A 25,741-nucleotide genomic window follows, 5' to 3' on the forward strand; every position below is an offset into this window, starting at 1 on the left:
GTACTGTCAAAATTTAAATAATTATAAAAAAACATATTAAACGTAAACAAATAAAGAAATACAATATTTTAACTCAGAAATTGTAGCACACATCAAACGCCGTGTAAGCCAGTAGTACTGCTCGTAGTTGGTTGATTCAAGTGAAAGTGGCGGGCAAACCATTTCACTGCTGGAATGATTTTACAGGGGGAAGCAGAAATCTTCTCAGAAAATCAGATAATCTAGTGGGATTTGAGTCGAGGATGTCGTGAAGCCCTTTGAGACGATTGGGATCAAGGGCTATATAAGTAAACTTTGATTGATTGATTGATTGATTGACATAAAAATTATAAATTAAGTGGATAAATGAACATTTAACATCACTATTATCATTGCTGGAGACTCTTGTATGCAAACATTTGGATACATTTGTTCTTGTATTTAATAGTGTTTTTCATTATCAAAGTGCTGGCCATCACAACTTTTCTCTTCGGATATATTTTGGAGTTTTTTCAATGAAAAAAGCAAAGCCATCAACTCTGTTATACTTTGTTTAGGCACTAGATTATGATAAAATGATAATCTGACCAGTTTATCACGTGCAATATTTGTCCGTACAATAATAATAACTTCGGTTGACCTTAATTTCAGCACGGTGAAACATAAGTTAGTACGTGTACTTCACAATATGGAGGTCGTGGGTTCAATCTTTCTGTGTGGAGTTTGCATGTTTTCCCCGAGACTATGTGGGTTCCCTCCGGGTACTCCGGCTTCCTCCCACCCCCAAAGACATGCACCTGGGGATAGGTTGATTGGCAGCACTAAATTGGCCCTAGTGTGTGATTGTTGTCTGTCTATCTGTGTTGGCCCTGTGATGAGGTGGCGACTTGTCCAGGGTGTACCCCGCCTTTCACCCGAATGCAGCTGAGATAGGCTCCAGCACCCCCGGCGACCCTGTAAGGGTCAAGTGGTAGAACATATATAAATGGATGGACCTTAAGTTTGCACAAACAAGTACAATAGATTGTTTACATTAATTTTAAGCAGGTTGGGTATAGTTGGGACAATTCCAATGGCCCCTGTGCGCTGTTTTCCCCTCAACTGCGGCTGATTGGCACCTGGCCACACCTGGTGTCAATCAACCCACTCCTATTTCACCTGCTTTGTTCCTCCGGTCAGTGCTGGATTGTCTTGTCGACGTCGATCTTGTCGCTCCTGTCATGTCGTGCCGTGTCTTGTACAATATTTGCAGCGTAGCAGTAAGCTATATCCGTTAGATGTTTGTAGCTTACTAACTGGCATGTGTTGAGTTTTATTTTTTGGGGGGGGAAAAATTTTACTTTGAGCAAGCTGCATACGTCACCTTTTAAAAGGTACAATTCGACATGAGTACCATTGGTTCGTGTCGATAAACCAATAACCCATTTTCAAAAGGAAAACGTTTAAAAAAAAAAAAGTTTACTTTTTTTTGTCTATTTCATAATGAGTTAAACATTTTTATTTGAACAATATTCAAACATAATAATAATAACATCATCACTATCAACACAAAACAACTATTTAAACAAATACGGTTTGGCCCTAAACTGCAAAAAACAATGGATTGGGATGCAAACTCTTAACACCAAATTCTAAAATGGCTTTCATGAGTCTATAAAATGCTGTAGGGAATATGCCTGAAGCACTTTACTATTAAATAAATCTCACAAGCACCCTGAACAACAGAATATTCTGCTCTTGGTGCTCTCATTTGTCTCTTTCCCCCTTCTTTCCTTTGGAGTTTGTGCATTTGAAAGAGAGAGAGAGAGAGAGAGATAGAGAGACTATCTAGAGTTGTAAGCTCATTCAAGCTCCTATGTATTTAGAAAACAGAGGCAATTGCACAATGTATTAGGAGGTAAGTCCCTAACTAGGTCAAGGGCTGAGTTTATTCATTGTGTGCCCAATTGAGAAAGTGTCAAGATGAAAGAGAAGTGAAGTCACAGGAAGAATTCCAAAACTAAAAGACTTGAAAACAATTACTAGAAATTGTGAGATATCAACATAGAGTCCTCTGATGTACCTAGTTACCCAGGAAAAAGACACCTGTGCAAGTAATGAAGCATTAGGCAGGACATATTCCAATGAGATTAAAAACATTTTACACCAACATTGTGATCCCATTTCTGCCTTTCTGTGTTTGTGTCAAACATGATAGCTCTCTCTCACGTGCTTGCACACCGGCATTCTCAGTATTATTTAATTCAACCCAAATGTTGTATACTTCACCAACACACATTTTAGATGGTAATAGTTCTGAAATATGCATGAGACTTTTGTTATTTTTTAAACGGGATACTGGTAGTGAGTGTGCAGCAAAAAGTAAAGCGGTGTCACAGGGGAACTGAACTATTTTTTAAATGTTGCCCTATCTCTATGATAGACAATAAAAAGGATGTATGTTTTTAAGCATTCTAACTCTAAGCATAAATAAGTCTGTTTCCATGGAGCCAATGTAAGGTAGGTCCTCTATTCCACTTAAATAAATAAAGTCCTATAAATAACCATCCAAAAAATGCCAAAAGACCATTGACATTTCTTGACTGGAATATTAACCAAGAAATAGTGATATAAGAGCTAACACAGACTGTTTCTAGCGGCACCATAATCATATAGAGCTAACTGGCTTATACTGCTACTGTATATTGACCACATCAGCCTGTAAGCCGCTTTCTCAGCTCGGAAGTTGTGAAAGTTCATTATAGATCAGAAATAATGCCTCTCACCTCGACAATAGAAAGATGAGGACATAAGTCGACAACTATTGCATCCAGGGGAAATGACGAGAAAGACATGAAAACACATTTGGTTCCACCCCCCCCTTTGTTTTTTGCGAGGATTATGACTCATTCTTCATCCAAACCAGAATAGATCAACATCCTGACAGTCGGCATCACAGTGACAGCAAAAAATGTACAGTATAAGATGTTTTCTTTTTTTTTGGGGGGGGGGGGGGGGGGGGGGGTCTCATGAAGTCTGCAGTGAGCTGTTATCAATGATATTGTTAAAGGAAGAAGCTAACGTTGTGATGCATTTGTGAAACAGACGCATTGATTAAAATGAGCAAAATACATACAGTAAATATTACATATTATAAATGTTCCTGTAATTTTATGAGACCATGATGCAAGTGTTTGAATGTTTTTACAGCGCATTGTAGGCAGAATACAGCGACTCCTATAGCTCCATGAAAACAAGTTGAAAAACTTTTTCGGGTGTTACCATTTAGTGGTAAATTGTACGGAATATGTACTGTACTGTGCAATCTACTAATAAAAGTTTCAATCAATCAATCAATCCAATCCATTACTCAAGTACATTTTTGAAAAAATAGCATTTGTCAGATTAGCTTTAATGTCAATCAATCAATGTTCAATCAATGTTTACTTATATAGCCCTAAATCGCTAGTGTCTCAAAGGGCTGCACAAAACACCACGACATCCTCGGTAGGCCCACACAAGGGCAAGGAAAACTCACACCCAGTGGGACATTGGTGACAATAATGACCCAGTGGGACGTCAGTGACAATGATGACTATGAGAACCTTAGAGAGGAGGAAAGCAATGGATGTCGAGCAGGTCTAACATGATACTGTGAAAGTTCAATCCACAATGGATACAACACAGTCGCGAGAGTCCAGTCCAAAGAGGATCCAAGACACAGCAGCGAGAGTCCCGTTCACAGCGGAGCCAGCAGGAAACCATGTAACATTCTTTTTACTCTTGAGTATTTTTATGAAGAAGAAACACTACTTTTATTCCGTTACATTGAGTTTCATTCCGATTGTTATAATTCATGTATATCTTAATTATTTATAAACTATGGATTAAGACTTGTCAGCCAGCCTTCTGCCGGCAGGTAGTGTCACATGATTTTGTTTCACTGACTCAATTAAAGCTTCAGTGACATTCCACTAATCAAACATAGCCTGGCATTCTTCCTTGATCTAAATAACAAGCCATGGGGAGTATTAATTTTGTTGACTAAAAAGGTTTGTCTTAGTTATCGTCAACAACCTAGTTTTACCGTAGGACGATAATGAATCAAAACCAATGCACATTGCCAAAAATACTGACAAGATTAATTGAGTTTAGTCGACAAAAATAAAAACGAGACAAACATGATAACGTGTCGCGGGCTGACGCAAATCTTTGTTAACAGAAATGTCAAAATGTAATTTTTATTCTACACATTTCTACAACATTGGAAAACATTAGTAAAACGAATGCCTCTCACATGATGAGATAACTCCTGGAAATTATTGGCTCAGAATGGCCAAAGGTATAGATGTGTGTGTCCATGGTAAAGAAAATGGCAGGCTGTCTTCTTCTGATCGATTTACTACAATTTTTGCAAGTCTGGCAGTGTTTGCTGTGGTCTATAACAACATGGTACACAAACATGCATCTGCATTTCTGATAGTATCATGAGACATGTAAATATAAATTAAATACACAGAAGACATAAGTAAATGAAATGAAATGAGCTAAAATATACCTAAAAACAAGGCATATTAATGCAATATGTACATACAGCACGCCTAGCATGTTAGCATTGATTAGCCTGTAGTCATGCAGTGACCAAATAGGCCTGATTAGCACTCCAACAAGTCAATTAGATCAACAAAGCTCACCTTAGTGCATTCACGTAAAGCATAAAAAGTTTGGTGTACAAAATGAGACATAGAAGGAGTGGCAAAAAACATGTCTTTCTGTGGCAGTGTCGGAGAATGTTGTACATGTAAACAAACTAATGTGAGTTCAAGACTGCCAAAATTAGTAGAACAAAACGGTGCTCTCCAAATACTCTCATCAGTGAGATTTCTAACAATTACAAAGGTTTGGGTCACGTTTGTTCTCCGACAGAAATCATATTAAACCAAAAAAATATATATACAAATAAAAAAAATCCTTTTTACATTTTTAAAAAGCTTCAGGGAGCCACTCTGGCGGCGCTAAAGAGCTGCATGCGGCCCTAGAGCTGCAGGTTGCTGACCTTTGACAGACGAAATCCATTCATATTTAATTTTGGCTTTAGGCAGGTGGGATAAGTTAGAAATCCATCCTATCACAGTAGCATGCATAACAGGGGCATGGATAAATCACAGCAGGTATCCAAATCTAAATCACATTTAAAAAAAAAAAAAAAAAATATATATATATATATATATATATATATATATATATATATATATATATATATACATATATATGCAGTACCCTTCTCAAAAGGGTCATATTATGATTTTTATTCTACAATTGATACACTTCCTTGTGGTCTACATAACATGCAATGGTGGTTCTTTGGTCAACATTTAGCATAGATTATGTTTTACAATACCATCTTCAAGCCTCATTCTGACCATCTCTTCAGGCTGCGCCATTTCTTATTTACATGCCTCCACTTATGAAGTTTCTTCTCCCTGTCAGCCATGTCATAGTTTTTAGCCCTTCCATATGGAGTCTACTGACAGATATAAATTTGAAATATACGCTACTTTGTATTAGATATGAAAACAGCAAAGGATGCATTTGCATGTACGAGCAAGTCTGCCCCACAATAAGAGGATAGAGAAAAAGCAGGAACTTGTTGACTACAGCGTTGGACTACAATGGGCTCTTCGGGTAAATTTCACCATTTATGGCAATATCTGCTGACATCACACTTGGTAAAAGCATCAAAAATTAGGCGAATTCCCAAGGTCTTGTAAGGAGGAAATGTGAAAGAAGGCAAGATTGTTTTATAAATATCTCGCCATGCCTCCATGGTTCGATTTCAAATTTTCAGGGCTTATGCAGATCTTAAATACGCAAAAACAGGTACCGATTGGTAAGAACAGTTTAAAAGGTCTCTTTTAATGGCGAGTAATGTGTAGCAATGAAGTCTGAATGGTAAAGAACAACATATAGGATGAACATTATCCCTATGTCTAAAAAAAGTCAATTTCCTGGGTTACTTTCGGTAACCCAGGTACATGATATATAGAAAGAATAGGAGCATATCTATATAATTCAACGTTAAAGCTTTATAAATAGACATTACCCCTTTTGTTAGAAGTTCTACTTACATTATGATTTATGACCCCAGTCCGATCATAACCGCCATGAAAGCTTGAATTAGCCACATGGAATTAATACGAAATACATTTTGACATTTAGCACATTACGGAGTTTCAACAAAAGTTGTCCCGAAAAATAAACAAATAACTAGTAAAAGTAAGTTAAAATTTAAAACGAGGTTTATTTCAAGTGTTTCTGCTCACGAGCAATCATCTTCAAACTATATAACTTTATGTGGCAAAACAAATCATAGCATTATTCTACACTGAATGTGTTATATTATTTATGTTCAACTCTGTGTGTCGTGTCTCCAAATAGTCCACAACAAAAGGATACTTAATGTACACTTGCTGTTTGATTACACTGAGTGCCACATTTTAATTGCTAGTAATGTTCTTAATGACAGACTGAATGACTGAGCACAGCACAGTGTGCCGCTGCACTTGCGCATTGCGTACTTACCTAGGCGGGGAAAATAAAAGCAGTTTCCACCAACAGCGTTTCATTTAGACACAATCACAATGATTTAGTTACTTAACACTGTGTTCCTGATATACATTATTTACAATAAGTAAAGTATCAAAAGTATCAATATTTTGATGGCGAACCAATATTAGAGCATACAAATCTGGTATTGTTGTCATTTGTTAGGATTGTTTAAGGCCTCCAGTCTACTAAGTGCTAAATTAAATTTGATTTTTTTTTCAGCCTTTTCTGCACTCATTATCCAGTATTAGACACTAAATTTATTGCCATCTCATGTGTCTGTGTGCCAGTATGACAATAAAGTTCCTTGAATCCTTGTGGATGCAAAATACCATTCTTGTTGAATAACAGTGTGTACACCGATCAAATTTAACTCTCCATCACAACCTAACACAAGGGTCGGGAACCTTTTTGGGTGAGAGAGCCAAGAAGTCAAATATTTTAAAATGCATTTACGTAAGAGCCATATAATATATTTTTAACACTGAACACAACTAAACTCGTGCATTTTTAAGTAAGACTAACCTTTCTAGAGCATAATAGGTCTCTTATTCTTTGTATTAACATTGTTATTCTGAAGCTAACTGTGGAAGGGGCGTGACCTGCGGGCCTGCAGCGAAGCGAGGTGTGCCAGGACCGGCCTCGAAATTAGCGACAGGTGCCCAGAGGGCCCACCTGGGCCTTGTTATCCAATCACCTGTCACTCTGTTATAAGCAGCAGCCAGGAGGAGAGACGGGGCTGGGGCTGCAGCCAGGGTGCGAGAGAGAACGAAAGTGAAAAATACAATTGCTGGAAAGAAACTGAGAGACTTATTGAAAATAAATCAATATTGTAACCCTGAAACAGGCTCTCATGTCGGTGCTTGGTGGTCTGAAGAACCCCCAGGAGGGCAAGCCCCAGACTAACCAATAATAAATAAATAACTTCTTACCATTAATGCAACTTCTTGAACATAAAAATGCATGAAAATGTTTTATATTTTGAACGGTATTTTTAACACTGTGATTACAAGTGGAATTCATTACTTATCGTGTTAAGCAATGTCAGCTAAGATTTATCCTAGAGCCTGATGCAGTCATCAGAAGAGCCACATTTGGCTCGTGAGCCATAGGTTCCCTACCCCTGACCTAACAGATATTTGGAAAATCATCCTACCAACTGTACATACACTACAAATGAGCTAAGCAGTCTAACAAAGTCAAGTTTTAGAGTCGAAAATATTCTAGGGAAATCAAGAGTAAAGGTTATTGTCAACATAAGAGATTAGCCACTTCCTTTAGGCATACCAGTAATTACAAGCTGTAAGTGGATGCTTTGGATAAAGCAAATCATGGTTAAGATAAACATAACATTTTGCACAGCTTTGGATCTATTCCCAGTACATCCTTAGAGCTAAAACAACAATCGACTTCATAGCCAACAGCTAAACTAAAGCAAATGCTTGCGTATTTTCTTCATTCTTTATTAAAAATGTTGAAAGTGCAGTGATTAGAAGCTGCTTCTAAAAGACACACATCAACTAAAGGACCAAGGATAGAAATGCTTAGTCGTTATAACAGTGGTTCTCAACCTTTTTTCCGTGATGTACCCCCTGTGAACATTTTTTTAAATTCAATTACCCCTTAATAAGAGCAAAACATTTTTGGTTGAAAAAGGAGATAAAGAAGTAAAATACAGCACTATGTCATCAGTTTCTGATTTATCAAATTATATAACAGTGCCAAATATTGCTAATTTGTAGTGGTCTTTCTTGAACTATTAGGAAAAAAGATAAAAATAACTAAAAACTTGTTTTGATTATTAAACCAGTGATTCAATTATAAATAAAGATTGCTACACATAGAAGTAATCATCAACTTAAATTGCCCTCTTTGGGGATTTTAATAGAGATCCATCTGGATTCATGAACTTATTTCTAAACATTTCTTCACAAAAAAAGAAATATTTAACATCAATATTTATGGAACATGTCCACAAAAAAATTAGCTGTCAACACTGAATATTGCAGTGTTGCATTTCTTTTCACAGTTTATGTTGAAGTATCATTCAATAAATATATTTGTAAAATGATTTTGAAATTGTTGCTATTTTTAGAATATTTAAAAAAAAAATCTCATGTACCCCTTGGCATACCTTCAAGTACCCCCAGGGGTATGCGTACCCCCATTTGAGAACCACTGGTATATAAGATATCTTAGATGAGACTTATTCATTCAAATTATATAAATGCCACTTTGGGGAGGTCCAAGCTAAAATTGTTTGGCCTCAATAATGTGAGATGGAAAGATCAAGGGAATATTTTTATTCATGTTGAAGGACCAAGACATTTTTGCAAACTTGCAGATGTCTAAACGACGTATGCCAATGCTGGACTCACACGAAGGCCCTTGACACAACAAAACAAGCAATAACATGCTGCAATTTTACCTAATAAATACCTGTTTTGTAATACCCCCAGATCACCTAATATGGTGGCCTACATGACATATTACGGCCACAATGGTAACAATTTTGCATAGATTTTAATTTACAGACCATTTCAACCTGCTTACTGACTTTTTTTCCATAAACACTGTTTTGTGGGCCCTGCGATGAGGTGGCGACTTCTCCAGGGTGTACTCCACCTTCCGCCCGATTGCAGCTGAGATAGGGACCAGCGCCCCCCGCGACCCCAAAGGGAATAGGCGGTAGAAAATTGATGGATGGGACTGTTTTGTGGGCGGTCTTATCTAAGTGCCGAAACCTTCCTCTAAACCATGGGTGTCAAACTCTGGCCCGCGGGCCAAACCTGGCCCGCTGTGTAATTTAATTTGGCCCTTGAGGCAATATCAATTTAGCATTAGAGTTGGCCCGCCGGTGTTATACAGCGTCGGTGCTCATACTTGCCAACCCTCCTAATTTTCCCGGTAGACTCCCGAAGTTCAGTGCCCCTCCCGAAAATCTCCCCGGGCAACCATTCTCCCGAATTTCTACCGATTTCCACCTGGACAACTATATTGGGGGCGTGCATTTAAGGCACTGCCTTTATCGTTCTCTACAACCTGTCGTCACGTCCGCTTTTCCTCCATACTAACAGCATGTCACATAATATTTGTGGCTTTTACACACACACACACACGCACGAGTGAATGCAAGGCATACTTGGTCAAAATCCATACAGGTCACACTGAGGGTGGCCGTATAAACAACTTTAGCACTGTTACAAATATGCGCCACACTGTGAACCCATATCAAACAAGAATGACAAACACAATTCTGCTGAACATCCGCACCGTAACACAGCAGAACAAATACCCAGAACCCCTTGCACCACTAACACTTTCGGGAAACTTCCAGCAAACTGACCAAAAATTAACGTTTTATTCATGCATTTTCTCTTGCTACTTTAAGGATTGAATGTTTAGTTCATTCATTATTGTTATTTTATTTTCAAATTTATTATTAGCCTGTGGAAATGTTTTTATATACACCTCAGAAGATTGCAAAGAGAAATAATTTAAATTTTATTTGATATGCCATTGATGTATTTTTAATTATTATTATTATTATTTGAAACTGGATTTTGCATGTCACTAAAATATATAAGCCTTGCTTGTTCAATATTTAATGCAAAACATGTTAGGGTCCCTATTAAAAGGTTAATTTGTTCAACCTTGGCCCGCGGCTTTGTTCCGTTTAAAATTTTGGCCCACTTTGTATTTGAGTTTGACACCCCTGCTCTAAACCAAGCTTTCTTCAATTGTATCCCCACCCGGTCAGCCAAGTCGTATATTTCATTGCTTCCATTTCGAGTTGACTCACATAAAAAAGTGAGAACTACTGTACATGCTACTGTGCGCTACAGCGGAGAATTTTAGCATCATGTGCATACACGAGCCAGTCTGCCTCACAACAAGAAGATTGTTAAGAATATCAAACTTATTGACTACAATTTTGGATTAAAACAGGATACAAATAGTGGACCTGCGCAAAGCTCTTTGCGTCTACCATATCTCGAGATATCCGCTGACTTCACTTCAAGATACTGTACATCACAATATTCTCAAATTCCAAATGGCTCATTTAGAAGAAGGCAAGATTGTTTCATAAATAACTAATATATGGTTTTGTTTCACATTTTTGGGACTTATCGGGATCCCATATACACAAAAACAGGTACCAACAACCAACAGGTACAAATGTTTTTTTCATAATAGGGCCCCTTTTTTGTTGGTGGTTCCGGACAGCTCTACTGTTATCATGCAGTACATTCGCTTTGGACTGGACTCTCGCGGCTGTGTCGGATCCACTATGGATTGGGCCTTCACAGTATCATGTTAGACCCGCTCGACATCCATTGCTTTCGTCCTCTCCAAGGTTCTCATAGTCATCATTGTCACCGACGTCCCACTGGGTGTGAGTTTTTCTTACCCTTATGTGGGCCTACCGAGGATGTCGTAGTGGTTTGTGCAGCCCTTTGAGACACTAGTGATTTAGGGCTATATAAGTAAACATTGATTGATTGATCTGCACATTCTAATCTTTACAACAACAGCTCCCAAAAACAGTTGTTTAGTTTGTCTCACCAAGTGGTAGCTTCCCAAATGTATTACGTATTCATACTGAACTTTTCCTTTTTATTATTTTTTTCTGTTTATCTTTTTTTAATATTCATACTGATCTATTTCAAGCTCGCGCAATCAATGATTGCGTGTCTGCTGGGCTAATTAGTTGCTGTCTGTTAAATTGGGATGATCAACATTACCTTGTCTGGTGGTGTGGGGCTCAACCCCTCACTCGTGGTGCTGCTGTATACTTAAAATTGCCGTATGTTAATTTTGCCCCCTAAAGTCAAAATGTGTAAGCACTCTTGCTTCACAATAATTTTTAATTTCACCATTCGCTTTTATATTACTTCATTATTGTGGGAAAGTAAAATATAGTATCTATTAGAATTTTGGCATCAAATCATAATTTCATAATTCTTTTACACCATGAAATGCCAATATTTCCACTGGGCTGTTAAGCTTGAACCACGCAAACAGGAAAACTGACCTCAGGTTTTTATTATTGGATGTCTCCTTATCGAGTAAAAGTTTGAGGGTTACTTTAAAAACTGTATGTAGTAGAGTGGTACCCTGGCTTAAACGTTTAACTGATTCTGTGACAGCTGAGCTCATTTCCCAAAATACTATAATTAATGTTGCTCTTTGAAATTTTATTGATATTCCATTTTATGTGCAGGGCCCCCAAAAAACACTTAACATTTACAGTGCTATTAAATGGTAAAAAGAGAGGCTGCACATACTCGGCTCAATACGCAAAAATGCATACTTCAGGAAGTTTTTTTGAACGCATATTTTAATGGTGTATATTCTATGTGAAATAAACTAAAGTCTTTGAAAAAATATTAAAAGACACCAAAACGCATCAATTGAATTTGTTTTAATCAGCCCCTTAAGTCTTCTAGCAGCTACGGAATTATATGGCTGAATAGACAATATGCCTAATATATATTTTTTTCTGACCCTCCAAAAATGTTGACATACACACGTATGACGGAGAAGTGTCCATCGTTGGTCTGTGCAGAGCAATCACTGATCCTGCAGCAGTGTGTGGAACTGCCAGTTTGAACGGTTACTAAATAAAACACAAATTAGTTGCTCGCGAAACAGTGATGAGTGTAGATACAAATATGAGAATGAAATAATTAGATTTGCATCTTCTCTTTCCAGTTTTGTAAGCGTTTTGGTGATCAGCATATATTTAGCATATTAATAAAGACAAGAGACGCAACATTAAATGCACACCTTATTCTGCTCACTTGACAGACACAATTCACTTTCCACAAGTTTGGTACAGTAGATCAGTTTTGCGTGTGCCATCAAGTTTGCACTTGTACACACAAATATTTAGTATATCCGGACCATATGTGTCCAACTCTAACCTGGAGACAAGGATTGCACTTTGTCAGGCCTCTATCAATCAATCAATGATTATTTGTATAGCCCTAAATCACTAGTGACTCAAAGGGCTGCACAAAGCACAACTACATCCTCGGTAGAGCCCACATAACAGCAAGGAAAACTCACACCCAGTGGGACGTCGGTGACAATGTTGACTATGAGAAACCTTGGAGAGGTTCAACTTGTCCCACCTGAAGACTACGCTCCTGCTGGTAGCGCTTAACCACAATAAGGTGGCACTCTCTCAGGGGGGAAACTAAAAACTAAAAGTAAAATAAATACAATTAAGTGTCTTTCATCCACATTTATCAACAATCACAACACTTGGTGGTGTAATTTTTAAAATGAACCTAACCTTAAGTAGGACTTAACACACAATAGTGAATATTTACAAAACTGAAATATACAGTAGTCTTATATATAGAGCAACAACATTCTTCTCAAACTAGTTTATCTTAAGGTCAACTGCATCATGCCTCAACATTTCTGCATTCTCCACTTATTTAGACAGAGAAACTTAACAGCACTGCCTAAACTCTGTTTTTTTTAAGTTGTGTTTTACTGTACCAACTTACAGAAAGTCAACAGTTCCCTCTGTTCGTTTAAATATTTCTTTCTCTGTGTCCTCTGACTTTGCAGCCTGAGGAAGTTCACAATTGTACACACCCCGTTTCCATATGAGTTGGGAAATTGTGTTAGATGTAAATATAAATGGAATACAATGATTTGGAAATCCTTTACTACCCATATTCAGTTGAATGCACTACAAAGACAAGATATTTGATGTTCAAACTCATAAACTTTTTTTTTTTTTGCAAATAATAATTGACTTAGAATTTCATGGCTGCAACACGTGCCAAAGTAGTTGGGAAAGGGCATGTTCACCACTGTGTTGCATCACCTTTACCTTTAACAACACTCAAACGTTTGGGAACTGAGGAAACTAATTGTTGAAGCTTTCAATGTGGAATTCTTTCCCATTCTTGTTTTATGTAGAGCTTCAGTTGTTCAACAGTCCAGGGTTTCCACTGTTATATTTTAGGCTTCATAATGCGCCTCACAATTTCAATGGGAGACATGTCTGAACTGCAGGTGGGCCAGAAAAGTACCCGCACTCTTTTACTCCGAAGCCACGCTGTTGTAACACGTGGCTTTGCATTGTCTTGCTGAAATAAGCAGGGGCGTCCATGATAACAACATATGTTGCTCCAAAACTTGTATGGACCTTTCAGCATTAGTGAAGCCTTCACAGATGTGTAAGTTACCCATGCCTTGGGCACTAATGCACCCCCATACCATCACAGATGCTGGCTTATGAACTTTACGCCTATTACAATCCGAAAGGTTATTTTCCTTTTTGTTCCGGAGGACACCACGTCCTCTGTTTCCAAATATAATTTGCAATGTGGACTAGTCTGACCACAGAACACTTTTCCACTTTGCATCAGTCCATCTTAGATGAGTTCGGGCCCAGCGAAGCCCGCGACATTTCAGGATGTTGTTGATAAATGGGTTTGGATTTGCATAGTAGAGTTTTACCTTGCACTTACAGATGTTGCGACCAACTTTAGTTACTGACAGTGGTTTCATGAAGTGTTCCTGAGCCCATGTGGTGATATTCTTTACACATGGATGTCGGTTTTTGATGCAGTACCGCCTGAGGGATCAAAGGTCCGTAATATCATCGCTTACGTACAGTGATTTCTCCAGATTCTCTGAACCTTTTGAGGATTTTACGGACCGTAGATGAAAAAAATCCCTATATTCTTTGCAATAGCTCGTTGAGAAATGTTGTTCTAAAACTCTTTGACGATTTGTTTACATATTAGGTGATCTTCGCCCCATCCTTTTTTGTGAACTACTTAGCTGCTTTTATACCCAATGACACCTAATTGTTCCCGATTAGCCTGCACACTTGTGGGATGTTCCATATAAGTGTTTGATGAGCATTCCTCAACTTTATCAGTATTTATTGCCACCTTTCCCAACTTCTTTGTCATGTGTTGCTGGCATCAAATTCTAAAGTTAATGATTTGCAAAAAAAAAAAAAAAATGTTTATCAGTTTGAACATCGAATATGTTGTCTTTGTAGCATATTAAACTGAATATGGGTTGAAAATGATTTGCAAATCATTGTATTCCATTTATATTTACATCTAACACAATTTCCCATATCATATGGAAACGGGGTTTGTATATTAACAGACAGAACGCAAAATATGTGTACAATTACAGCATAGGGAAGTTCACATTGACACAAATAATTGTAGCCTACATATTCTTTTTCATCAGCGTTTAAACAGAAATAGAAACTGATAACTGTTTTGACTGAAAGAGCTCATTTTGACTTGATACCTGAGGCAGCAAATACACACAGCTTTAACTCACAGTCTGTAGACGTCACGATTGATGGGTCGCCTGCAGATGGCATCATATAGCGTCAAAAATAAAATGTGTCCCCATCACTTCCTCCCAGGTGTTCACATATTACGATGTAGAACACGTTGAATCACGACCTTGTTGTTTTAGAGCCGCTGGTTAGGCATTCATTTTGAACTTCCTTATCTCAGAAGGAAAAACATCTGATTGGCCCACCTTTGTCGCTAACCCCTACTCTATGTCATATTGTACGCTATTACAAGACAAAATTAAATGATTGGATTTTGTTTGACAACTTTTAGTCTTGTTTTAAATTTGTGGAGCCTACCATGAATTGATTAACGTGGACCCCGACTTAAACAAGTTGAAGAACTTATTCGGGTGTTACCATTTAGTGGTCAATTATACGGAATATGTACTGAACTGTGCAATCTACTAATAACAGTATCAATCAATTAATCAATCAAAACAAAGGTGATGGACAGACAAGAGGGAAAATGACATCATACGAGTGTGGAAGCGTGTCCCTTTTTCAACTGAAATCTCCGTTACTGCGGATAATTTTGTAAAATTGTCATAAGTACATTTTGTGGGTATGTTAAAATGTACTTTTTCAACTTCAAATATTTAACGTGGATGGGAAATACATGTATTTAATGCGCCTCTGCTTCCTCTTACAAGACAGTTACTTGTAGATCCAAAAGACAAAATAGAACAAGACAAGAAATGCAATGTAATTCACGAAATCCCGTGTAAATCATGCGAAAAATCCTACATTGGAGAAACAGATTCCATCTAATATACCGAAAATATGGTCTGATTACAATACAATTTGAAAGAGTATATTGGATATTTTAAAACAGGTTGAATATAAAGTGTGTAGATAATCTTGCTTAAGATAAAACTGAAGATATCTTAGGCGGACTGACAAGTTTAATTCAGCAGGTGGCTTTCCTTGATAGCACTACTGCCGCATTACACTTCTGGCCTTTGGCCCTCATGTGTCAGTGATGCAGTTACTATGATAAATGACTTCATGGTGGAGGATGTCCATAAATTAGTTGTTAGCAACAAACTTTGGCCTTTGTCCTTTCCTCTTTGAAACAGGCTGTCTTGTATTGGTATTTAATTGCATTCTTGTGTGATGAAAGATATGACATACTGGGTCAATTAGACACGCCAAAGGCCTGTGCCATAACAACAGCGTTGAAAGTTTTTGTTGTTGTTTTTTTTACTTGAATTAGCTACAATGCGCCAATTCCACGTGATTTTAGGAAGAAGTTCGAATACACACTGGTCTCGTCAGTAGTCTTTCATACGGAAAGTGTGACTGGCAACTGTTCATACCCACATTCATACAGTCACTGAGCACTAACAATCCCACACTGGCTGCATAAAAGTTAGCTGTGTAAAGCACTACATTATTAATGACTATTCCACTGCATATTTAGGAACAACAAATGTATTTCCTTACACCAGTTGTCAGACAATAGACCAAGGTAGAGCGACTTAATTCAACAAAATACTGACATGTCAACGCAAAAACATGGTTTAAGCACATGCACGCTTATGTGTCTAAGAATGTAAACTCTGCAGCTAAAAGACAATGCATTAATAATGCACATGACAAAACAAAACACAAGCAGACATGTGCACTCAATCGCAGCACTGCAATCCTTATCCCTGCCCAGACACACTTACTCTATGCAAAACCGCAGATGGAAGTCAGATGTTACTGCCAACTCGGACTTAAATCAAAAGCCAATGAAGCTTGTTACAATGTATGTTTTATCTGGGAATGAGACAAAGGCACCAAATAAGAACACAGGTTGGCCCAAAAAATAAAAATGTGGAAGTTTTGCATCCTAAATAGAAATAAACTGTGGAGCTCTTAGTCTAGGGTTTTTTTAAACTATGGTCTGTAAATGTGCTGTTAAGGCAATGCAAAGTATGTTCCCTTCTCTGATCACTTTCCTCACTTTGACTACAATAAATAGTAATTACAGAGCTTGTTTTCAAGTCAAGGATTATCCTAATCTGTTTGTCATACAGGAGTCCATGACTACACAAATGGTGTGAGAGCTGAGTTCATCTTCATAAGTGGTAATTGATTTGTGTGTGGTAGGCATGACCGGCCTCAGCTTTTCGTGGACCTGACAAGATTGCGATTGTGTTCCCATTTCGGTCTTTAATGTTACTCATGTAACACACTGGGGCAGAGGTCGGCAACCCAAAATGTTGAAAGAGTCATATTGGACCAAAAATACAAAAAAAAAGAAAATCTGTCTGGAGCCCCAAAAAATGAAATGCCTCTTATAAGTGTTATAATGAAGGCAATACATAATCTGTCTATATTAGCTTTACTAGCCTACTATAAAAATTACTATGTGTTGCAAGCTGAGACACACATCTTCGTTGACAGGAATGTATATTTCAACTTTTATTCTATACATTTTTTCAACCTTGGAAATCATTAGTAAAATGGAGGCTTCTCACAGGATGAGATAACTTCTGGAAATTACTGGCTAAGAATGGCCAAAAGTATAGATATGTGGGTCCAAGTTTAAGGAAACTGCAGGCTGTCTTCTTCTAATGGATTTATTACAATCTTGGCAGGCTGGCTAACGTTTACCGTGGTCTGGAACTACATGGCACACAAAACAACTAACAGAAATTCAGCCAATATTACATCCAGATAACTTGTCACGAGGCATGCAAATATAGATAAAATACACAGAGGACTTAAGTAAAGGAAATTAAATGAGCTCTAATATAACTACAAACGAGGCATAACGATGCAATATGGACATAAAGCTAGCCTAAATAGCATGTTAGCATCGATTAGCTTGCAGTCTTGGATTGACCAAATATGCCTGATTAGCACTCCAGCAAATCAATAAAATTAACAAAGCTCACCTTTGTGCATACAGGCACAGCATAAAACATTTGGTGGACAAAATGAGACAAAAAAGGAGTGGAATAAAACACGTCTCTCTGTGGCAGCATTGGAGAAAGTTGTACATGTAAACAAACTATTATGATTTGAAGGATGGCTGAAATTAGGACATAACGGTCTCACCCCTCAAGCATGTTTACTAGAGACAGTGGGATTTTTAACAATTACAAATGTTTGTGTATGTTTTGTTCTCCTACAGCTTATATATATATATATATATATATATATATATATATATATATCTTGATCGGATTATCCAGAGAATAGTGCTCGATACCATGGTAGAGCGTAATATGTAGGTGTGGGAAAAATCACAAGACTACTTCATCTCTACAGAACTGTCTCATGAGGGGTTCCCTCAATCATCAGGAGATTTTCTCCTGATGATTATACATATATATATATATATATATATATATATATATATATATATATATATATATATATATATATATACAAACCCAGTTTCAATATGAGTTTGGTAATTGGGTCGGATGTAAATAGAAATGGAATACAAATATTTGCAATTCATTTTCAACCCATATTCAGTTGAATATGCTACAAAGACAACATATTTCATGTTCAAACTAATAAACTTTTTTTTTTTTGCAAATAATCATTAACTTTAGAATTTGATGCCAGCAACACGTTACAAAGAAGTTGGGAAAGATGGCAATAAATACGGATAGAGTTGAGAAATGCTCATCAAACACTTATTTGGAACATTCCACACGTGTGCAGGCTAATTGGGAACAGGTGGGTGCCATGATTGGGTATAAAAACAGGTTCCCAAAAAATGCTCAGTTTTTCACAAGAAAGGATGAGGCGAGGTACACCCCTTTGTCCACAACTGCGTGAGCAAATAGTCCAACAGTTTAAGAACAACATTTCTCAAAGTGCAATTGCAAGAAATTTAGGGATTTCAACATTTACGCTCCATAATATCATCAAAAGGTTCAGAGAAACTGGAGAAATCACTTCACATAAGCGGTATGCCCGGAAACCAACATTGAATGACCGTGACCTTCGATCTCTCAGACAGCACTGTATCAAAAACCTACATAAATCTCTAAAGGATATCACCACATGGGCTCAGGAACACTTAAATACAGTTTGTCGCTACATCTGTAAGTGCAAGCTAAAGCTCTACTATGCAAAGCAAAAGCCATCCATCAACATCCAGAAGCCGCCAGCTTCTCCGGGCCCGAGATCATCTAAGATGGACTCATGCAAAGTGGACACGTGTTCTGTGGTCTGATGAGTCCACATTTCAAATTGTTTTTGGAAATATTCGACATTGTGTCCTCCGGACCAAAGGGGAAGCGAACCATCCAAACTGTTATCGACGCATAGTTCAAAAGCCAGCATCTGTGATGGTATGAGGGTGCATTAGAGCCCAAGGCCATGGTAACTTACACATCTGTGAAGGCACCATTTATGCTGAAAGGTACACACAGGTTTTGGAACAACATATGCTGCCATCAAAGTGCCATCTTTTTAATGGACGCCCCTGGTTATTTCAGCAAGACAATTCCAAGTCACATTAAGCAGGTGTTACTACAGTGTGGCTTCGTAAAAAAAAAGAGTTTGGATACTTTCCTGGCCCGCCTGCAGTCCAGACCTGTCTCCCATTGAAAATCTGTGGCGCATTATGAAGCGTAAAATACGACAGCGGAGACCCCGGACTGTTGAACGACTTAAGCTCTACATAAAACAAGAATGGGAAAGAATTCCACTTTCAAAGCTTCAACAATTAGTTTCCTAAGTTCCCAAACATTTATTGAGTGTTGTTAAAAGAAAATGTGATGTAACACAGTGGTGAACATGCCCTTTCCCAACTACTTTGGCATGTGTTGCAGCCATGAAATTCTAAGTTAATCATTATTTGCAAAAAAAAATAAAATAAGTTTATGAGTTTGAACATCAAATATCTTGTCTTTGTAGTGCATTCAACTGAATATGGCCTGAAAAGGATTTTCAAATCATTATAATCCGTTTATATTTACATCCAACACGATTTCCGAACTCAAATAGAAATGGGGTTTGTATATATATATATATATATATATATATATATATATATATATATATATATATATATATATATATATCAATCAATCAATGTTTACTTATATAGCCCTATATATATATATATATATATATATATATATATATATATATATATATATATATATATATATATATATATATATATATATATATATATATATATATATATATATATAATAAATGTCTTCATCTTTTTCCATTTTCACACATCTCTGAAAGAGATCCAGGGAGCCACTGCATGCAGCTCTAGAGCCCCGGGTTGCTAACCCACACACTAGGAGTTAGTGCTGACTGCAGTCTAGTTTATATTATAAAACAGTTATTTCTTGCCACATCACACTTTGAAGTTTGTGGCTTGTAAAAGTGGCTATGGCCTTGTTCACACTGCAGATCAATTCCGATTGTTTTACCCATATATGACCTGAATCGGATTTTTCCATGTCAATTTGAACAGTGCAATTCCAATATTTTCAAATCCAACCAAGGAATCTTTCATTTGTGGAAATAAATCAGCCAATGCGACTGCAGCCTGAACATTCGACCAAGACATCAGAATTAAACAAAGCACAATAATGGGAAAAAATCTTCAGACATTATATCTTTGGTGAAAATGGTCGGCAAAAATGTAAACTAAATAGTATGCTCGTTTTAGAAATGCAGATATATTGATATTCATTTATTCATCAATACGTATAATTATCCATACACTCAAGAACAGTGTTTCTATGTTTGTGTTGCGAACGCCTCATAAAAGGTCTCAGGTCTTTATGGGCCGTACTCAGTTGTAAATCAAATGTTTCCACCACTTGTGGCAGTAATGACAATCTCAAAGAAACAGATAGTCTAGAGCTAAATTAATTGAGAAGTTTGTTCAGCACAAAAATTATGACCTAATGTTCTGAAGTTGTATTTTTCTTTGCACTTAAACTTATTTAACAGTTTAGTTAAGAAACATATTCATTTATAATTTTGTTCATTTATTTTTGCACAACATAATTGCATGTGGCAGCATGGTAGGATCAGGGGTTAGTATGTGTGCCGCACAAAAACAAGGTCCTGGGTTCGATACCCGGACTCGGGTCTTTCTGTGTTGAGTTTGCATGTTAATAAGGAATCGGGACCGCAAGTTACCTCCAGCTTAACATCGAATATCTGACAGTCTAAATGACCAGCATTTACACTTTGAATCAGCACAGCACAGCATTGACTCATATGACCCAATCCAAACAACCTTTCCTACTCATAGCACAAGTAAACTGCAAAAAAAAAAGGAAACACACATGGTCAAACATTACATAACCTGAAAACTGGAATTTCTGGATATTATAAAAATGTTCAAGCACCAGTCATAATTCAAAATTACACCCTTTTATATCCACGACAATGTTATTTATTGGAAAATGCACAACACTCTCCACACGTATCCATGTTATATTTCTCATTGATTACAAAACTTTAAGGAGGTTGTCACCGAAGTGAACAAGGTGGGAGTCAAACTTTCACATACTTTAAATATCAAATTATATTAATTATTAATTCTATATTGTTACTTTTGTGGCTTTTGGGCACCGGCCACATATTTTTATTCCAAAGCGGCCACCAAGTCAAAAAGTTTGGTTATGTGTTAAATACATACTAGTCTTCGTAATTAACACATGTTTTCATGTCATTCAAACAAATCTAAGTGTAAGATTACTGATTCAGTGTTAACATTTGAAAAGTTAGCGGAAAAGTTGGGCCCCAAGGTAAAAACAAGTTTAAAAACCCCTTCTCAAGAAAACATTGTCCTACCTGTGACTTTGAGTAGTGTTGTCCTCCGCACCAGTCTGGATCCATACTGTAACTCGCAGGTATAATTCCCCCCATCCTCCTCCTCCACTTCGGGGATCCAGATGTGTGTATTGTTGACAATAATAGAGCTTCTCCATTCGACACGTTCACACTCCTAACAGAAAAACAGGGGTCATACTGATCAAACAACTAAACAATTCTATTGATGATTGGTTTCTGCAATTTATATTGGTGAGTGTGACATACCTTGTACCAGGTCATCACGGGTTGTTTATATGGAGCCAAATAGTCATCGATATCACGGCATGCGATCATTTTGCTATGAGTAATCTCTGCTTTCTCCAGATAGCGGATTTTGCTGCTGAAACACTTCCCCTCATCACTCTCCTCCACAGTCATGGACATAGAGACCTTCATACAGTATGTTGAGTTCCTAAAAAAAGATCACAAACATTAAAAACACAGTTAATTGATTTTGACGATGTATTTCATCTTGGTAACTGAGCATGCAGAAGTGACTATAATGGTTATATTGTCCATCTATTAATTTTTTTATAGTGATTAACCAAATTTTCAGCCACTGCAAATTTTTTGGTCATAAATGTGCTGGATGCGCTTGTGGAAATGGCAGCAAGAGTAAGGCATTGAACATCATCGTGTATCCAGGGGAGCACCAACCATCGTTGTATGCTATATCCACGCTAAAGTTACACTAATGATGGCTTGAAAAAGTAATAACTACTGTTTGCATCTGGCCCTAGTGACACACACACTAATTTGTTCCTGAAGAAGAAAGACATAGCATGTTTCGAGGGCCAACACCAGCTCGCTAACATGACAAGAAGAGTAAAACCACAGGCATAGTGCAATGATGTTTTATTTTAACGATAAAATAAAGTTACAATTTAGGCAGCAAATTAATCAAAACTAAAATACACACTTCAATAATTCTAACATATAAGTTGTGAGCAAGTTTCCAAGATAAGTCAAGATTCCATCCATCCATCCATCATCTTCCGCTTATCCGAGGTCGGGTCGCGGGGGCAGCAGCCTAAGCAGGGAAGCCCAGACTTCCCTATCTCCAGCCACTTCGTCTAGCTCTTCCCGGGGGATCCCGAGGCGTTCCCAGGCCAGCCGGGAGACATAGTCTTTCCAACGTGTCCTGGGTCTTCCCCGTGGCCTCCTACCAGCTGGACGTGCCCTAAACACATCCCTAGGGAGGCGTTCGGGTGGCATCCTGACCAGATGCCCGAACCACCTCATCTGGCTCCTCTCGATGTGGAGGAGCAGCGGCTTTACGTTGAGCTCCTCCCGGATGGCAGAGCTTCTCACCCTATCTCTAAGGGAGAGCCCCGCCACCCGGCGGAGGAAACTCATTTCGGCCGCTTGTACCCGTGATCTTATCCTTTCAGTCATGACCCAAAGCTCATGACCATAGGTGAGGATGGGAACGTAGATCGACCGGTAAATTGAGAGCTTTGCCTTCCGGCTCAGCTCCTTCTTCACCACAACGGATCGATACAACGTCCGCATTACTGAAGACGCCGCACCGATCCGCCTGTCGATCTCACGATCCACTCTTCCCCCACTCGTGAACAAGACTCCTAGGTACTTGAACTCCTCCACTTGGGGCAGGGTCTCCTCCCCAACCCGGAGATGGCACTCCACCCTTTTCCGGGCGAGAACCATGGACTCGGACTTGGAGGTGCTGATTCTCATTCCGGTCGCTTCACACTCGGCTGCGAACCGATCCAGTGAGAGCTGAAGATCCCGGCCAGATGAAGCCATCAGGACTACATCATCCGCAAAAAGCAGAGACCTAATCCCGTGGCCACCAAACCGGAACCCCTCAACGCCTTGACTGCGCCTAGAAATTCTGTCCATAAAAGTTATGAACAGAATCGGTGACAAAGGACAGCCTTGGCGGAGTCCAACCTTCACTGGAAACGTGTCCGACTTACTGCCAGCAATGCGGACCAAGCTCTGACACTGATCATACAGGGAGCGGACTGCCACAATAAGACATTCCGATACCCCATACTCTCTGAGCACTCCCCACAGGACTTCCCGAGGGACACGGTCGAATGCCTTCTCCAAGTCCACAAAGCACATGTAGACTGGTTGGGCAAACTCCCATGCACCCTCAAGAACCCTGCCGAGAGTATAGAGCTGGTCCACAGTTCCACGACCAGGACGAAAACCACACTGTTCCTCCTGAATCCGAGGTTCGACTATCCGGCGAAGCCTCCTCTCCAGTACACCTGAATAAACCTTACCGGGAAGGCTGAGGAGTGTGATCCCACGATAGTTGGAACACACCCTCCGGTCCCCCTTCTTAAAGAGAGGGACCACCACCCCGGTCTGCCAATCCAGAGGTACCGCCCCCGATGTCCACGCGATGCTGCAGAGTCTTGTCAACCAAGACAGCCCCACAGCATCCAGAGCCTTAAGGAACTCCGGGCGGATCTCATCCACCCCCGGGGCCTTGCCGCCGAGGAGCTTTTTAACTACCTCAGCGACCTCAGCCCCAGAAATAGGAGAGTCCACTACAGATTCCCCAGGCACCGCTTCCTCAAAGAAAGACGTGTTGGTGGGATTGAGGAGGTCTTCGAAGTATTCCCTCCACCGATCCACAACATCCGCAGTCGAAGTCAGCAGAACACCATCCGCACCATACACGGTGTTGATAGTGCACTGCTTCCCCTTCCTGAGGCGCCGTATGGTGGTCCAGAATCGCTTCGAAGCCGTCCGGAAGTCGTTTTCCATGGCTTCCCCGAACTCTTCCCATGTCCGAGTTTTTGCCTCCGCGACCGCTAAAGCTGCACACCGCTTGGCCCGTCGGTACCCGTCCACTGCCTCCGGAGTCCTATGAGCCAAAAGAACCCGATAGGACTCCTTCTTCAGCTTGACGGCATCCCTCACTGCTGGTGTCCACCAACGGGTTCTGGGATTACCGCCACGACAGGCACCAACAACCTTGCGGCCACAGCTCCAATCAGCCGCCTCGACAATAGAGGTTCGGAACATGGTCCACTCGGACTCAATGTCCCGCACCTCCCTCGTGACATGTTCAAAGTTCTCCCGGAGGTGTGAATTGAAACTCTCTCTGACAGGAGACTCTGCCAGACGTTCCCAGCAGACCCTCACAATGCGCTTGGGCCTGCCAGGTCTGTCCGGCATCCTCCCCCACCATCGCAGCCAACTCACCACCAGGTGGTGATCGGTAGAAAGCTCCGCCCCTCTCTTCACCCGAGTGTCCAAAACATAAGGCCGCAAATCCGATGACATAACTACAAAGTCGATCATGGAACTGCGGCCTAGGGTGTCCTGGTGCCAAGTGCACATATGGACACCCTTATGTTTGAACATGGTGTTTGTTATGGACAAACTGTGACGAGCACAAAAGTCCAATAACAAAACACCACTCGGGTTTAGATCCGGGCGACCATTCTTCCCAATCACGCCTCTCCAGGTTTCACTGTCGTTGCCAACATGAGCGTTGAAGTCTCCCAGTAGGACAAGGGAATCACCCGGAGGAGCACTTTCCAGTACTCCCTCGAGTGTACCCAAAAAGGGTGGGTATTCTGAACTGCTGTTTGGTGCGTAAGCACAAACAACAGTCAGGACCCGTCCCCCCACCCGAAGGCGAAGGGAAGCTACCCTCTCGTCCACTGGGTTGAACTCAAACGTACAGGCTTTGAGCCGGGGGGCAACCAGAATTGCCACCCCAGCCCGTCGCCTCTCACTGCCGGCAACGCCAGAGTGGAAGAGGGTCCAGTCCCTCTCGAGAGAACTGGTTCCAGAGCCCTTGCTGTGCGTCGAGGTGAGTCCGACTATATCCAGCCGGAACTTCTCTACCTCGCGCACTAGCTCAGGCTCCTTCCCCCCCAGTGAGGTGACGTTCCACGTCCCAAGAGCTAGCTTCTGTAGCCGAGGATCGGACCGCCAAGTGCCCTGCCTTCGGCTGCCGCCCAGCTCACAATGCACCTGACCTCTATGGCCCCTCCTATGAGTGGTGAGCCCATTGGAGGGAGG

At 39.6% G+C, this 25,741-nt stretch overlaps 1 protein-coding gene across 3 annotated transcripts in view; it reads right to left on the minus strand.

The window, feature by feature from the left end:
* il1rapl2 (interleukin 1 receptor accessory protein-like 2) overlaps positions 1-25,741 on the minus strand; it is a 761,422-nt gene that overhangs the window by 215,622 nt on the left and 520,059 nt on the right. For all 3 annotated transcript variants that reach the window (XM_061901658.1, XM_061901657.1, XM_061901659.1), the window contains 2 exons: positions 21,953-22,139; positions 21,707-21,860 (listed from right to left, as the gene is read on the minus strand). In XM_061901658.1, coding sequence (XP_061757642.1) covers positions 21,707-21,860; positions 21,953-22,139 — 341 coding nt within the window. The remainder of the gene's footprint in view (positions 1-21,706; positions 21,861-21,952; positions 22,140-25,741) is intronic.

This window comes from Nerophis ophidion, linkage group LG05 (genome assembly GCF_033978795.1).
Source record: "Nerophis ophidion isolate RoL-2023_Sa linkage group LG05, RoL_Noph_v1.0, whole genome shotgun sequence".
Classification (NCBI taxonomy): Eukaryota; Metazoa; Chordata; class Actinopteri; order Syngnathiformes; family Syngnathidae; genus Nerophis; species Nerophis ophidion.